Source organism: Borostomias antarcticus, assembly GCF_949987555.1.
Source record: "Borostomias antarcticus genome assembly, chromosome: 3".
In the NCBI taxonomy this organism is placed as follows: Eukaryota; Metazoa; Chordata; class Actinopteri; order Stomiiformes; family Stomiidae; genus Borostomias; species Borostomias antarcticus.
In genome coordinates, this window is record NC_140236.1 from 29756134 (window position 1) to 29770858 (window position 14725).

At 49.3% G+C, this 14725-nt stretch overlaps 1 protein-coding gene across 1 annotated transcript; it reads left to right on the forward strand.

Moving 5' to 3' along the window:
• Positions 1-603: 603 nt before the first annotated feature.
• Positions 604-10650, forward strand: LOC311329779 (WD repeat-containing protein 47-like; the record flags this gene model as incomplete). The annotated part of the gene is made up of 15 exons (XM_084461701.1): positions 604-761; positions 1121-1204; positions 1564-1648; positions 1889-2197; positions 2562-3001; positions 4026-4122; positions 4753-4931; positions 5966-6220; positions 6725-6803; positions 7014-7171; positions 8236-8405; positions 8716-8886; positions 9742-9873; positions 10157-10375; positions 10508-10650. The coding sequence occupies 15 exons, from the start codon at positions 604-606 to the stop codon at positions 10648-10650; spliced, it is 2679 nt and encodes an 892-aa protein (XP_084317827.1).
• Between the last annotated feature and the right edge of the window lie 4075 nt (positions 10651-14725).

Below are 14725 nucleotides of genomic sequence, written 5' to 3' on the forward strand. Positions count from 1 at the left end.
TGTCCTCGTGTCTTTATGGAACAGTAGGCTATGGAGCCCGTAACGAAGCTGCAGGTTTGGTTACCGCCTGCGTATCGTTGCGTGCCTGCGCAGTGCAAGTCTAGCGTATTTATATTCAATGCTAGTGGACTAGCTGATTCAAGTGAAGGTATAGCTAGGTGTGTCACTCTCCAAGCCCAATCAGGAACGAGTCCATAACATGGGAGGTGTTTTGATTGGCTAGCTGCATTACGCTATAGTGTGTCTATACCGTCCCTGGGTTATGCACCACGTAGCTACAGTATGATGATGATGATGCAGTCTGCAGTGGGCCTATGTCTCAGAACGCTGAAATAAAACTGCTTGGCCTATCTAAGTGAGAATCAATATGGATAGGTTTTTGAATTCAACTTGAATGCCTTTCTCTGTAAAGTAACCTTTGGCTAACCTTTTGTTTTGCTTACTGAGCCGAACTTAGGATATCCAAAGCAATTAGTAGCGTAAACAGCCCGGTTTTTCTGCTAACACAGGGATAGCAGCTCTGCTTTCAGTGACTACAAGATCGAAACCTACAGCTCACCTCACACATCTGCCCCTGTCGTTTTCCCAACACAGGCCGTTATCATGACAGCAGAGGAGACCATCAACATCAAGGAGGCGGAGGTGATCAAGCTGATGTTGGACTTCCTCAACTCCAGGAAGCTGCACATCAGCATGCTGGCCCTGGAGAAGGAGAGCGGCGTGATCAACGGCCTCTACTCTGACGACATGCTCTTCCTCCGGTGAGGGGCCACATCCAATCATCTGCTCATCTCATCATGACGTTTCACTGCTTCGGACAGCACTGGATGTGACATTTATTAGGCATACTTCAATCAAAGGACCATCTCCCTGACACATTATTACATTTGCCATGGTTAAGAGTTTGATTAAATGAACCATTCACCATTATTGATCATGACTCATTAGCGTACTTGATCGGGCCGCTGTCCTTCCTGTCTGATATTGAGTTATTCCGCAGTGCCACACGCACCACCAAGAAGCATTGGCACTACTGCCGGCGTTTGAACCGGGCTGCGTTATTAACCTTCTCTGAACTCTGGCTGGCCGTCAACCATCTCTTTGTTTCCTGACCCTGTAGACAGCTGATCCTGGATGGCCAATGGGAAGAAGCCCTGCAGTTCATCCAACCCTTGGAGGGGATGGAGAAGTTTGACAAGAAAAGGTGAGACAAGTTCTTCTCAAAATGTCAGGCTGAGCCTTATGAATTTGAGCTGTCTTTGCCCACCGGTATGTCCACTCTCCCTTGATTAGCCAGTCATGCAGAAAGTCCCGTGTCCATGTTCTGCTTCAGGTCAAATCTTCATAGAGGACTGACACTGTCAACTCACTGGTTATGAAGTAACTGCATCATTCAATAATATAGTCTAAACCTAATTTAGCCATATTGGCCAATGGTTGCTAAGCAAACCAAACTCTGTATATTGTTTCAACCTAGCTAGAGCAAGAATTTCCAATTCTTACTTTTATTGAACGCCGTGAACATCCCTCCGGAGAGTGACCCTGGTTTTCTTCCATGTCCAGGTTCCGCTACATAATCATGAAACAGAGGTTTCTGGAGGCCCTGTGTGTGAATAACGCTGTGTCAGCAGCCAATGACCCTCACAACGTGAGTGCGCACTGTTTGTTGCTCTGAGTTGGGAGCCGTGCAGTTTTGAGGGCTCCTTACTTTGAAACACGTAGATTCCAATCAACTTGAATGCTTAAATTCAATAGCATTGCGGCAAACAACGCTCAAAAGCGAAATCGTGGCTTCTGTCCCTAAGTGTTATTCAAAAACGTTGTTCAAAAAACGTCCCGATCCCCTCGCCTCTCTCCCCTGTGTTCCTGTCCGTGTCCCCGCCCACAGCTGGAGCTGACCATGCAGGAGGCCGTGCGGTGCCTCCACAGCCTGGAGGAGTTCTGCCCCAGCAGAGACGACTACAGCCAGCTGTGTCTGCTGCTCACGCTGCCCCGCCTCACGCACCACGCCCACTTCAAGGACTGGAACCCCAGCACGGCGCGCGTCCACTGCTTCGATGAGGCCTGCGTCATGGTGGCCGAGTTCATCCCCGCCGACAGGAAGCTGAGCGAGGCCGGGTTCAGGGCCAGCGGGAACCGCCTCTTCCAGCTGCTCATCAAGGGGATCCTCTACGAGTGCTGCGTGGAGTTCTGTCAGGTGACTGGCGGCGGGATACTCTCGCGCTTCGGCTTCGGCGCTAGATTACGCTCTTAGTCGCTTGTTTGGAGGGGAGATGCGCTTGGGAGTTCTGTGTTGTACGTTAAATAGAATCATTGTAAGTTGTTTTGGAGCGTCTGCGAAATGACTAATGTAAATGTAATGACTGAAAACGTGAGAAGGTCTCTAAGAGTTGAAACGCTTTGCTGTTTAGATTTTGAAGCAGTTAAGGGCAAAATGTGTCTGGCCCTTCACTCATGACAGACAATCAAATGAGGTCACCTGAGGTCATGATTCAGGGATGTTTCTCAGGGACGTTGCTGGCTGTGACATATTTCCGTGTGGTGCGTCCGTCCTCCTCCAGAGCAAAGCGACGGGCGAGGAGATCATGGAGGGGGAAGTCCTCCTGGGGGTGGACGTGCTCTGCGGCAACGGCTGCGACGAGGTGGACCTGTCCCTGCTGTCCTGGCTCCAGAACCTGTCCCCCGGGGCCTTCTCCTGCGCCTTCCAGCAGAAGACCCTCAGCGTCCAGGTGGACCGCCTGGTCAAGCCCCCCCGGGCCGGCCACGCCGACCTCCTCACCCCCCTCATCAACCGCCTGTCCCCCCACCCGTCCTCGCCGGTGGGCCAGAGGCCCCAGTCCGCCGACACCTACATGTCCCGCTCTCTGAACCCGGCCCTGGACGGCCTGTCCCACGGACTGGCAGCCCAGGACCAGCGGGGGGCGCAGGCCGGCGTGGCGCCCTGTCTCAGCCGCAGTCTGGTGGAGAACCATCTGCCCCAGCAGGACGACTCCCCCGAGAGGTAGGGGGAAGTTGAGACAGGACCGGGTCGAGATAGGACAGGGGTGCCGCTGTTCCACCTGCCTCTCAAGGTGTTGTTCTCCTGGTCCTCCTCGTCCATAGCAGCTATTTCCTGAGCCTCCCAAAGACCCAACAGCTGAGATATGTAAATAATAATAATAATCCCACCACCGGACAATAAGGTCCCGTTTTTTATTTATTTTTTGCAGCTGACACACCAGAACTTTGCTGGGACCAAGTCGTTGCCCTGGCGACCGAAAAATCCATTGAAAGGGTCTAGTGTCAGCATTTTAACAACAACCGCCAGATAAACACATGTGAATGGCTGTTATAATCATCCACCCAAAAGTTGGTGCAGTCCCAACCAGTCCCTAGCCCTGGTAATCTGGTTACCAGCGCTTTAACATGAATACAAAACGCCCCTATAGGCTACAAGGAGTCAAAGAGGTGTTTCCCATATAAATTGATACATACAGAGATGCTGTAGTCGTGTCACTATAGCGCTCCGTAGTGCCAGGATGTGAGATGTCCCTGTTGGGTCCCTCCAGGCCTGCCTTGGTTGCAGGGGCGACTGTAGCTCAGGAGGTAGAGCAGGTTGTCAAATGATCGTAGGGTTGGTGGTTCAAATCCCGGCTCCTCCTGACGACATGTCAAAGTGTCCTTGGGCAAGACACTGAACCCCAAATTGCTCCCATTGAGCAGGCTAGCGCCTTGCATGCGTGCCATTGGTGTGTGTGAATGTGTGAATGAGAGGCCTTCATTGTAAAGCGCTTTGGATAAAAGCGCTATATAGGTGCAGTCCATTTACCATTGACCTTATGTACTGGTTTGCTAATAAGCAGCCGGTGATTTCCAAGGCTCAGTGCAAATCACACACTAGATCAGTGGGTTTGTGTTATTGAACATTATGGAGATTTTTTTCAGCATCCTACAACGTGACCCTCATACAGGCAGCTACAGTGGATGTAGTGAATGTCCCTGCCGGCTTCCCGTCCAGTCATGTGTGTGTTGTGTTCCCGTTGCAGGAAGCAAGCGCAGAGCCCGGAAGGAGCGAGTGCGCCTCGTACCCCTCTGTCCCCTGAGAAGGACGGGGGGCCGCCCTGCGGCACAGACAGGAGTGAGGTAGGCTGGTAAATAAAGAAGTAAGCATGTGTTAATGAGTGTTCAGAAGTTATCTCATCACAACTGTATTCTCAGGGTCATCTCTGTCTCCCGACCTTGTCTGCTCTCCTCCTCCTCCTTTCTCGCCCCATCTTCACCCGCCCATAAATCCTCCTCAACCACCCCCACCCCCACCACACCCGCACACGCCGGGGAGTCGACCCCCACACGGCCCTGCAGCCTGACGGCTGTGAGATACCGCCGCCGCCGGACCCCTCGTCCGCCTCCGCAGCCGTAATCGGGGGTCAAGGACGGGCGTGTGGCGTCGGCGCGTGATGGGTGGTCACGCCGCCCGTCGGCGTGCTCATCGCTCATTTTGATGCATCCGGAAGGCGGGGCGGCAGATTGGATTTTCCCTGCGTGTGCAGAGGGTCACGGGGGAGAGAGATGGAGGGGGGGCCCACTGGGCCTAATAGAGGCCTTGGGGAACTTTTTGATGGGGATGAGACCTTGGGTTCGTAGAGTTGGTTGCGGTGTGGGTTTGTGGCGTAGTGTCATGACCCTTTTTGTCTGTGCGTTTTTAACGGACGTGCGTGTGCATTTGGGCGTGTGTGTGTGTGTGTGTGTGTGTGTGTGCGTGTGTGTGTCCAGCAGCGTGACTCAGAGCAGGTGCAGGAGTTCTACCGGCAGCGTCTGCGTGTCCAGCAGCACCTGGAGACCAAGCAGCAGCAGAGACAGCTCTACCAGCAGATGCTCCTGGAGGGCGGGGTCAAGCCACAGGAGGGCGTGTCCCACGCCCAGCACAACCTCACCCAGACCTTCCTCAACAGGTCCGCCAGCCCGCTAGGAAGGCTCTGACCAGGCTAGAGACCCCCAGACCTCTAGGAAGGCTCTGACCAGGCTGGAGACCCCCAGACCTCTAGGAAGGCTCTGACCAGGCTGGAGACCCCCAGACCTCTAGGAAGGCTCTGACCAGGCTGGAGACCCCCAGACCTATAGAAAGGCTCTGACCAGGCTGGAGACCCCCAGACCTATAGAAAGGCTCTGACCAGGCTGGAGACCCCCAGACCTCTAGGAAGGCTCTGACCAGGCTGGAGACCCCCAGACATCTAGGAAGGCTCTGACCAGGCTGGAGACCCCCAGACCTCTAGGAAGGCTCTGACCAGGCTGGAGACCCCCAGACCTCTAGGAAGGCTCTGACCAGGCTGGAGACCCCCAGACCTATAGAAAGGCTCTGACCAGGCTGGAGACCCCCAGACCTATAGAAAGGCTCTGACCAGGCTGGAGACCCCCAGACCTCTAGGAAGGCTCTGACCAGGCTGGAGACCCCCAGACCTCTAGGAAGGCTCTGACCAGGCTGGAGACCCCCAGACCTCTAGAAAGGCTCTGACCAGGCTGGAGACCCCCAGACCTCTAGAAAGGCTCTGACCAGGCTGGAGACCCCCAGACCTCTAGGAAGGCTCTGAACAGGCTGGAGACCCCCAGACCTCTAGGAAGGCTCTGACCAGGCTGGAGACCCCCAGACCTCTAGGAAGGCTCTGACCAGGCTGGAGACCCCCAGACCTTACCAGGCTGGGAAGCTTGTCTAAAGCTTGAGTAGTGCCAACGCCAGTGTCAAGTTACTTTTATATATATATAGCTCATTTAAAAACAACAGGAGTTGAGCCAACGTGCTTTCCAGTCATTACAATACAATAGAAATTACAACAAATTTGTATTAAAGATATATTTTTAAGGCATTTCTGCTTTATTATGATAGGACAGTGTAGGTGACAGACAGGAAAGGTGGGAGAGAGAGAGAGAGAAATACAATACAATAGAAATGACAACAAATGATTATTCCAAGTGTGTTGATCTCATGTAGGTCCATCCAGAAGCTGGAGGAGATGAACGTGGGCCTGGACGACCTGGGAGACGAGGTGCAGAATCTCTCCCAGCAGTGCAACGGAGTGACACCCAAACCTCCCGGGGCCCCCCCAGGGCCCCCCAGCATCACCCCGGCCCCTGAGACAGGCTCCCTCAGGGACAGGCCTGGGGGGGCGAGCAGCAGCACCCCTCTCTCGGCAGGGGCGCGCGGGATGCCGTCCCTGGAGGAGTCGCCCGTCTCCTCCACTCAGAGGTGAGAGGTTACGGTATCTGGGGGTTTGACCTTTCACCGCGGTGTACACGGTGAGAATCCCGCTCCACGCTCACAGGGCTGTTCTTTCGCTCCGCACCCCCCCCCCCTCAAAGAGACTCCCTGGTGCTCCTTTCAGAAGGGCTCATCGCTCACCCAGATGCCCCCCCCCGCCCCGCTCACCATTCAAAAAAAGTTGCATCTCCATTTTCGCTTACATCATCAACTCACCCATTCAAAAAAACACACAACTCAACTCAAACTTTAGGTCAATGTTTCTTTTTTAAGTAGGCTAATAAAAACAGACCATTTAGATTATTAACTGAAAACGTGTTTTCTGTTTTCTTTTGGAAGTAGTAGTTCCATTGTCAAGCTAACACTGTGAGCATCGGTACCGGAGCGGGAGAGCAGGCCAACGCTCCGACTTCTTGGAAACCCGCTCCACTCCACTCACATGCTCTGATGCTAACTGTGTGTGTGTGTGTGTGTGTGTTGGGGGGATTTCAGTGCTCAGAAACTCCGAGGCGCTCTACCCACAGTCCAAGACGACTCTGGCTGCTCCCCGATGCGCAGCAACTCCCAGGAGGTAAGAGTCCTTCTGACCGTAGCAACACGTAGGTCGGCCTCAAAGTGGACAGTCCAAGGCAGAGACCAAGCAAGGGTCCTCACCAGCGCAGGCGGAAGGAAAGAGTCTGTGTGAAGGAGGAGCTTTCATGCCGAGACTCTTAACACATCTCAGGGCCTTTTTTTCCCACAGAAGCACATTCCTTACCGTAGGTTCTCCTGTGCCCTGCAGGGTGGGAAGCCCAAGGCCCAGTTTGTGGTGGTGAACAGTCTGGAGGACACCCAGGCCGTGCGCGCTGTCGCTTTCCACCCTACGGGGGCGCTCTACGCTGTGGGCTCCAACTCCAAAACCCTGCGGGTCTGCGCCTACCCGGATACCCTCACCATCAGGTAGGGGCCCTGAGGCTATACCCGGATACCCTCACCATCAGGTAGGGGCCCTGAGGCTATACCCAGATACCCTCACCATCAGGTAGGGGCCCTGAGGCTATACCCAGATACCCTCACCATCAGGTAGGGGCCCTGAGGCTATACTGTAATAGAAATTTAACTGATCTAGTCAAAAAAGGATTTACCAAGATTCGCTCAAAAGGTTAAGTCTGGTTTATTGTGAAAAACATACGAGCGCAAGGACTTCCTGAACAACGCAACAAGGGTGGTGTCCAGCGAAGTGCCGGCTCTGTCTTTTGCTGTGCCTTATATGCAGTCAAACACAGGTACGGTGCTTCCAGGATGTGATTGGCTACTCCATTGTACGTCATATGAAATGGCAGGCGTGGCCAAGAGTACAGACGTGACATGAGAAAAAGGCGGCAATTGGGGACAAAGGATGACAAAGGATGGTTATTCTGTTGTAGACAGATGGCCTCCTGGAAGCCATTTTGTATGTTAGCACAGCTATGTGAATATTTGGGGGAGGTGATGAATTACAAAAGGAGAGAGAGGACAAAGGTTTAAGGTGTTTAGATGTAAATTCCTTAACAATACCTCGATACCCTCACCATCAGGTAGGGGCCCTGAGGCTATACAAAGCCCAACCATGTCCTCACAGGTCTTAAGGCAAGGCAAGTTTATTTGTAGAGCAACAAGGCAATTTATTTATTTGATTTCAGCAACAAGGCAATTCAAAGTGCTTTACATGAGACATTAAAAGCATCAACACAAAGTGCAACACATGAAAGATCATATAAAACGAAATGCAAAAAAAGACATTTTAAACAAAATGCAGGGGAAACAATACAGTAATAAAAGTTACAGTGCAGTGCATGAATGAATAATTATTTGATTTGATAAAAAGCAGCGGTGAAAAGAAAAGTCTTCAGTCTTGATTTAAAAGAACTGAGAGTTGCAGCAGACCTGCAGTTTTCGGGAAGTTTGTTCCAGATATGTGGAGCATGAAATGTCCAGTTGATCCTCTCTCTTCCGTGTGTGTGTGTGTGTGTGTCCTCCTCTAGCGGCTCAGGGCCGGTCAAACCGCCGACCGTCTGCTTCAGGAGGAACAAGCACCACAAGGGCTCCATCTACTGCGTGGCCTGGAGCCACTGCGGTCAGCTGCTGGCCACCGGCTCCAACGACAAATATGTCAAGGTGCTGCCTTTCAACGCCGACACCTGCAACGCAACAGGTAAAGTGTGTGTGTGTGTGTGTACTGTATGTGTGTGCGTGCGTGCAAGCTCAGGCCACTTGGGGCTGTATTTGTGTGTTTGTCTAGTCTCTGTACATGAATGTGCTTGAATGTGAAATGTGCTTGAAGCCATTTGTATAATACAGTACTGTGTGTGTTTTGTGTCTAATAATGTGTATTTTGGTGTGTTTTGTGTCTGTGTGTGTGTGGTGCGCGCGTGCGTACCTCTGTGTGTGTGTGTGTGTGTGTGTGTGGTGCGCGCATGCGTACCTCTGTGTGTGTGTGTGTGTGTGTGTGTGTGTGTGTGTAGGTCCGGACCTGGAGTTCAGCATGCATGACGGCACCATCAGAGACCTGGCCTTCATGGAGGGTCCGGAGAGCGGGGGCTCCATCCTGATCAGCGCGGGGGCCGGGGACTGCAACATCTACACCACGGACTGCCAGAGAGGACAGGGACTACACGCCCTCAGCGGACACACAGGTACGCACACACACACACAGTCCCCCGCTAGGGATGTTAATAGTTAATCGACTATCGATTAATTGCCGATAAGAATTTACTGGAGTAAGATTTGGTTACTCGATTAATTGCTTGTTAATAGAACAGAACTTTTTTGGGGGGAATGAACGTTTTCAACAGGAGTTGAGTGAAATGTAATCATGATTTAAAGCCCCACTATGTTGTTGATTTTATCTTTAAATATCAGTTTCAAAGTCGATCTATTGGTGTGCTGGATTATTATAGCGAGAACAGCACCTCTTCCATTCCCACAGAGGGGTCCGGCGGCCTGTATTTGCACTATGTAACCTTTGACCGCGAGCAGCGGTTTTCTCTCGCATGAACGTTCTGCTTTACCTTTAGCTCTCCTCTTCGAATTTGCCGGCAGACTCTGTTTTCCTCAGCTTGTCAGTTGTCAACAAATGCACATGACAGGCGTAACAGGCGTCTCTCAGCGTTTTACGACAATGGTACTGCGGTTGTAATGGCTCTAAGTGGCCTTTAGGGGCCGCTAAAGTGCAAAAAACTGGACCGCTACATAATGGGGCTTTAAGGTCTGACTGCACATGAGGGCGCCCGCCATGTAGTGAAGGCTAACTGGGATGCCGGGAAATTTCAACTACGACACGGCGGAAGAAGATAAAAAAATGAAGCAATGAGCAAAGCACAGTCCGGCGCGGGACATTCTTATCAATTAATCGACTATCGTTTGTTAAGGTTAACAGTTATCGATTAATGAAATTCCTTGAAATTTGCAACCCTACCCCCCGACGATCCACCATCCCATCACGCTAACGACCGCCGTGCCGGACGGCCCCTCTGTGCTCTCTCACCCAGGACACATCCTGTCTCTGTACACGTGGTCCGGCTGGATGATCGCCACGGGCTCCCAGGACAAGACGGTGCGGTTCTGGGACCTGCGCGTGCCCAGCTGCGTCCGGGTGGTGGGCTCGGCCCTGCACGGATCAGGTGGGCCCGCGCTACGGTTCCGTCGGCCAGGAGGACGAGAATATAATTCACTACCACCATGCAGTCATATCCACTTAGAGTCAAGACGTTCTCCCACTTGGGTGGATGGTTTTATGAAATCTTTCAGTTTTCCAGTCAGCTTCAGCAGCCCAGGATGTTGTACTCAGATGTGTGGGGTAGTTTGCATTTATCCAAATCCAACCTTTTTTTGTCCAAAAGACCCGCCTGCAGTCACAGTCTGCTCCAAACAATAACAACCAGCCTCTTGTCCCCGCCCACTCAGGAAGTGCGGTGGCCTCGGTGGCGGTGGACCCCAGCGGGCGTCTCCTAGCGACGGGCCAGGAGGACAGCAGCTGCATGCTGTATGACATCAGAGGGGCCCGGGTGGTCCAGACGTACCGTCCCCATGGCAACGACGTGCGCTCGGTCCGCTTCTCCCCTGGGGCCCACTACCTGCTGACCGGATCCTACGACAACAAAGTCATCATCACTGACCTGCAAGGTGTGTGTGCACACACACACACAACAGATATGACATGACACAGGATGTGGCCACTATGACATCTATGGTCAAGTTCAACTTCATTCAGATCAGCGTGCTCATGGCAAGCTTGTCTGCGTTTGTCACCTGTAGGTGACCTGACCAAGCAGCTCCCTGTGACTGTGGCTGGAGAGCACGGGGACAAGGTGATACAGTGCAGGTGGCACACCCACGACCTCACCTTCCTGTCCTCCTCTGCTGACCGGACCGTCACCCTCTGGGCCCAGGGGCCCTGAGGAGACACTCTGGGGGCTCTGCTGGAGACCACTAGAAGCACAACACCGTCTACAGTGCCAGGAGGAAGCACAACACAGCCTACAGTGCCAGGAGGACAACTTACTGTGTGTGTGTGTGTGTGTGTGTGTGTGTGTGTGTGTGTGTGTGTGTGTGTGTGTGTGCGCGCGCGTGTGCGCATGTGCGCGTGCGGTCAGGCGTGCAAGTTATTGATATTCACACACACACACACACGCAGGAAGTTGTCCTCCTGGCACTGTAGACTGTGTTGTTGCTGCTTTTAGCCTTTACTAAGCATTTGTACCTCTTGGTGTGGCGTTATAGGAGACTTCTTCCATTTCACTGGGCTGTATAAAAGTGAGGAGAAAACCAAGGTTCTGTGGGAAATGTACTCATCAAAGGCATGTTAGTATAGTGAACATTTGCTAGAAGCACACTTCAGTAATTCCTGTGATTTTCATACCAAACTACTTTAGTTCTTTACTAGCTGTTTTAAAAGGGATGCACAATGGCTACTCTAGTCGATTCTAACCACATTATGTGAATCTTATGGTGCCTTTGGTGACAGTTTTTGGAGTTGTGAATGTGCTGTGTAGATTTAAAGTTTATGCAAGCTAGAAATCAGGCATTACGCAAATCAAAAGCTTTATCTAGACTTATTTTATGGCTCTTCGTGTAGCCGTCCAATCTATCACTCATCACAGTAAGGTCCAGTAGGCCACCAATCCAAGAGATCTGGTCACGGGTGTGAGTTCTTCAAATGGAATTTGATTGTTATCAACTAACAGAATTGGATTCATGTCTATGTGGTCTCAAACAAAAGTGTCTGTCTGTAAAGCTATAATTTTATAAATGTTTTTGTTGTTGTAATAATTGTTAATTTATTTTTGATGTAAAGAAATGTAGTTGGACAGTGAAGTGTGGATTCATCTGAACAGGTTAGACTGTACAGAGATTACAGTGTTATGAATGAATGAGATTATGAGAATGATGTGAAAGCACCCGTCAATATCTTCTTTTACCATGAATGGTATGACATCACTTATTTGAAGCCTTTTGCTTGGCTTGGTTATTTAGACGCTGCTGTAGGAAGAAGCATGGGGTTTCACGTTAGCATTGTAGCACTGCATTAGTGTCAGGAAGATTGAGGATTTACACTCACGAAACCTCCCTGTGTCAAAGAAGGCCTGTCAATTTCACAGCACTTAAAATTCAATGGTACACCCGTGTTTTTAAAAGATACTTTAAGTTGTAACTGTTAAGGTGAAATAAAGTTAAACTATGACATAGTTTTAATTCTTATTTAATGCTTGTCTCATCCCATTGGTCTTACCTTGGATGAAAACCATTGCAAACCGGGGGGGGGGGTCTGCCCTTCACATGGGAAAACGGCAAGAAAACTCAATAACGTGTCTTAATGAGTGCTCTGTTAGTGGATAAAAAGTGATGCAGTGCTCTATTGGTGCCCTTCCAATGGTCTAAACCTGACATTCCCTATGGCCAGGCCCGTCTAGATATGTGAGGCCCTGTGTGAAATAGGCATTGCGAGGCCTTTATGCACTATGCATGCACGTCTTTTTGTGCATGGCTGGAAGCCAGCGCACCATAGATGGCATTTGTCTGGTTGTTGTCTCTCCCTCCCTCCATTGTGTAGTTGACCTGCAGTTCTATGTTGCCACCACAAGAGGCAGTGGTTCCAGCAAATCAAAATAAATACACTGTGACACCAAGACAAGACTTTCTAGGTCCTCTGTGGTGTAGTGAATAAAACGCCTGACTCCCATGCCAAAGGTCAGGGGTTTAAACCCTGCTGTGGGAGATTTTGTGTCACTGGATGTTATAGAAGCTATGTAAAAATGCTGTTACCTGGTGGTGCTATGTCAGTTATTGAATTTATGTGCAGTAATTGAACATTTGAAATACTTCTGTTTTGAAATTATACCTACAGTATAGGTGTCTCAGTAATTACCCATTATATATTAGGCTATACTTTGCATGTATTTACCAGGTAAATGTTTAGTAATTGGGGGACTATGAAAGGAAGGATTACCCCAATTTTATTTTTAGCAAGTTAGCTATTTTTTAGTTAATTTAACAATAGAAATCCATAAGCCTAGGGCCAATGGGCCTAGGATATAGACAATAAACTGCCAGTGGAATGGTGGTGGAGCAATAGCGGGAGCATTTCGGATTACTAGCGGACCGCTGTCCCTGACGCTAATAATCTGCCAGGGGTCCGCCGTTCCCGATGTGCAAATGGCCAGGAACCCGCCAGCGGATTCGTCCGGAGGTCCGCCAGCTCGTCCATCGGGGACCGGATGTTGGTCCGCTAGCCTTGTGTTATCTGGGTTTATCCCTTACCTTTTTCCAGAAACAGAAGTTGAACCAATTGTAGCAAAATAGCTAACGTTACAGCAATCATCAGTGTAACTGCTTTAGCCACTGACCACTACCATTAATGTTATGGAAGCTGCTGCTAGTTGTTGTGAGCTCATGAGCTAACTGGCTATCCCGCTCTTATTGTGCTGGATTAGCATTGGAAGCATTGGAACTGATGTGTCCAGGCGTCTTAATTTATCAGACATTATTTCATGTCATTTCAATTCACAGCTATTTCAGTGGCATGACTAGCTTCCATCCTATCAGTCCTGAACAGAAACAAGCCAACCACGCACATAAGCCAGGCTGGACCTGGTTTCTATGACTTAGGTAACAGCTAGCTAGTTAAAGGAGTAGTAAAGGGAAAATGCATGTTTAGCCCTTTTTTAAGGTTACTTATGATCATATACAATGGTTCAGATCAAAAAGTTGACAAAACTAGTACTTTTGAGAAAGTCTGATAATTGCTCTACCACCGTTTAGATCATAATGTGAGTGGGCACCGTGAAAAATCTTTCAAAAACATGTTCAACTCTCTATTTCAAGACAAGAAGCTCACCAAGGGGGTAATTGGTGTCCGTTGGTGTTCTGATATCAAATTCTGCACAAAGTATGAATCCTGTATGGTTTTATTGATCATTTTATGAAATCCATTGACTTGTATTGAAGCGACCGTTGTAGATGTGTAGATCAATCCGCAGAGGGGATTCAGGAAGCGGAACTACTTCAAGGCATTGCGCGAGATCGGACTCAGTTCAAGCGGAAGTTTACACACGTATGTGCTGCGACTAAATAGTTCTATGCTAAATATTTTAACAAGCCTTTCCAGATGAACTAGAATCTTACTTTATGGTGAATTATATGTCACAACGCCAACTAACACCTCGGTGAGTTTCTTGTCTTTGAAATTGAGAGTTTAACATGTTTTTTGAATGATTTTTCACCGTGCCCACCCACATCCATTGTATAACCAAAACGGTGGTAGAGCAATTATCAGACTTTCTCAAAAGTGTTAGTTTTATCAATGTTTTGATCTGAACTATTGTATATGATCATAAGTAACCTTAAAGGAGAATGTTATTTTTCGACAACCTGGACCTTATTTACGGCATATTATAAGACGTTTGACTCACCGATATAACTTTGGTGTAATTCGGAGGCCTGTAAAATAAATTTAAAATCAAGCGCGAGCCAAGTATATCCATGTAATGGCGGCGGACGGGGCACTGAGAATGCAGCTTCTAAAAAATCTATTTTCTGACGGAAACTGTATCTTGGTCCACAATTGTTTTTCTTCAATAATCCAAAAGGTCCGTTTTAGGATGTGGTCTTTTTGCAATTTGGCGCCCCTTACAGGTTCACTTTTGCACAACTGTCGTAAAATTGTAAATACTATGGGCATTCAGTACAGCTGAACGCCTGCATTTGTTTACAAGGTGAAACTGGTCTCTAAACACCCATGAGACAACAGAGAACAGTTGATAGCTGGAATAAAAGGGCCTAGTTGGTGTACATATATATGTATATATATATATATATATATACACACACACACACACACACAATATATATACATATACATATACAGGGGTTTAAGGGCAATATAAATTTAATACATATATTTTAAATATTGGTCCATATATTCCAATATATTTTAACAATAATGAACATGGATGTACATATTGTGCCCATATTGTG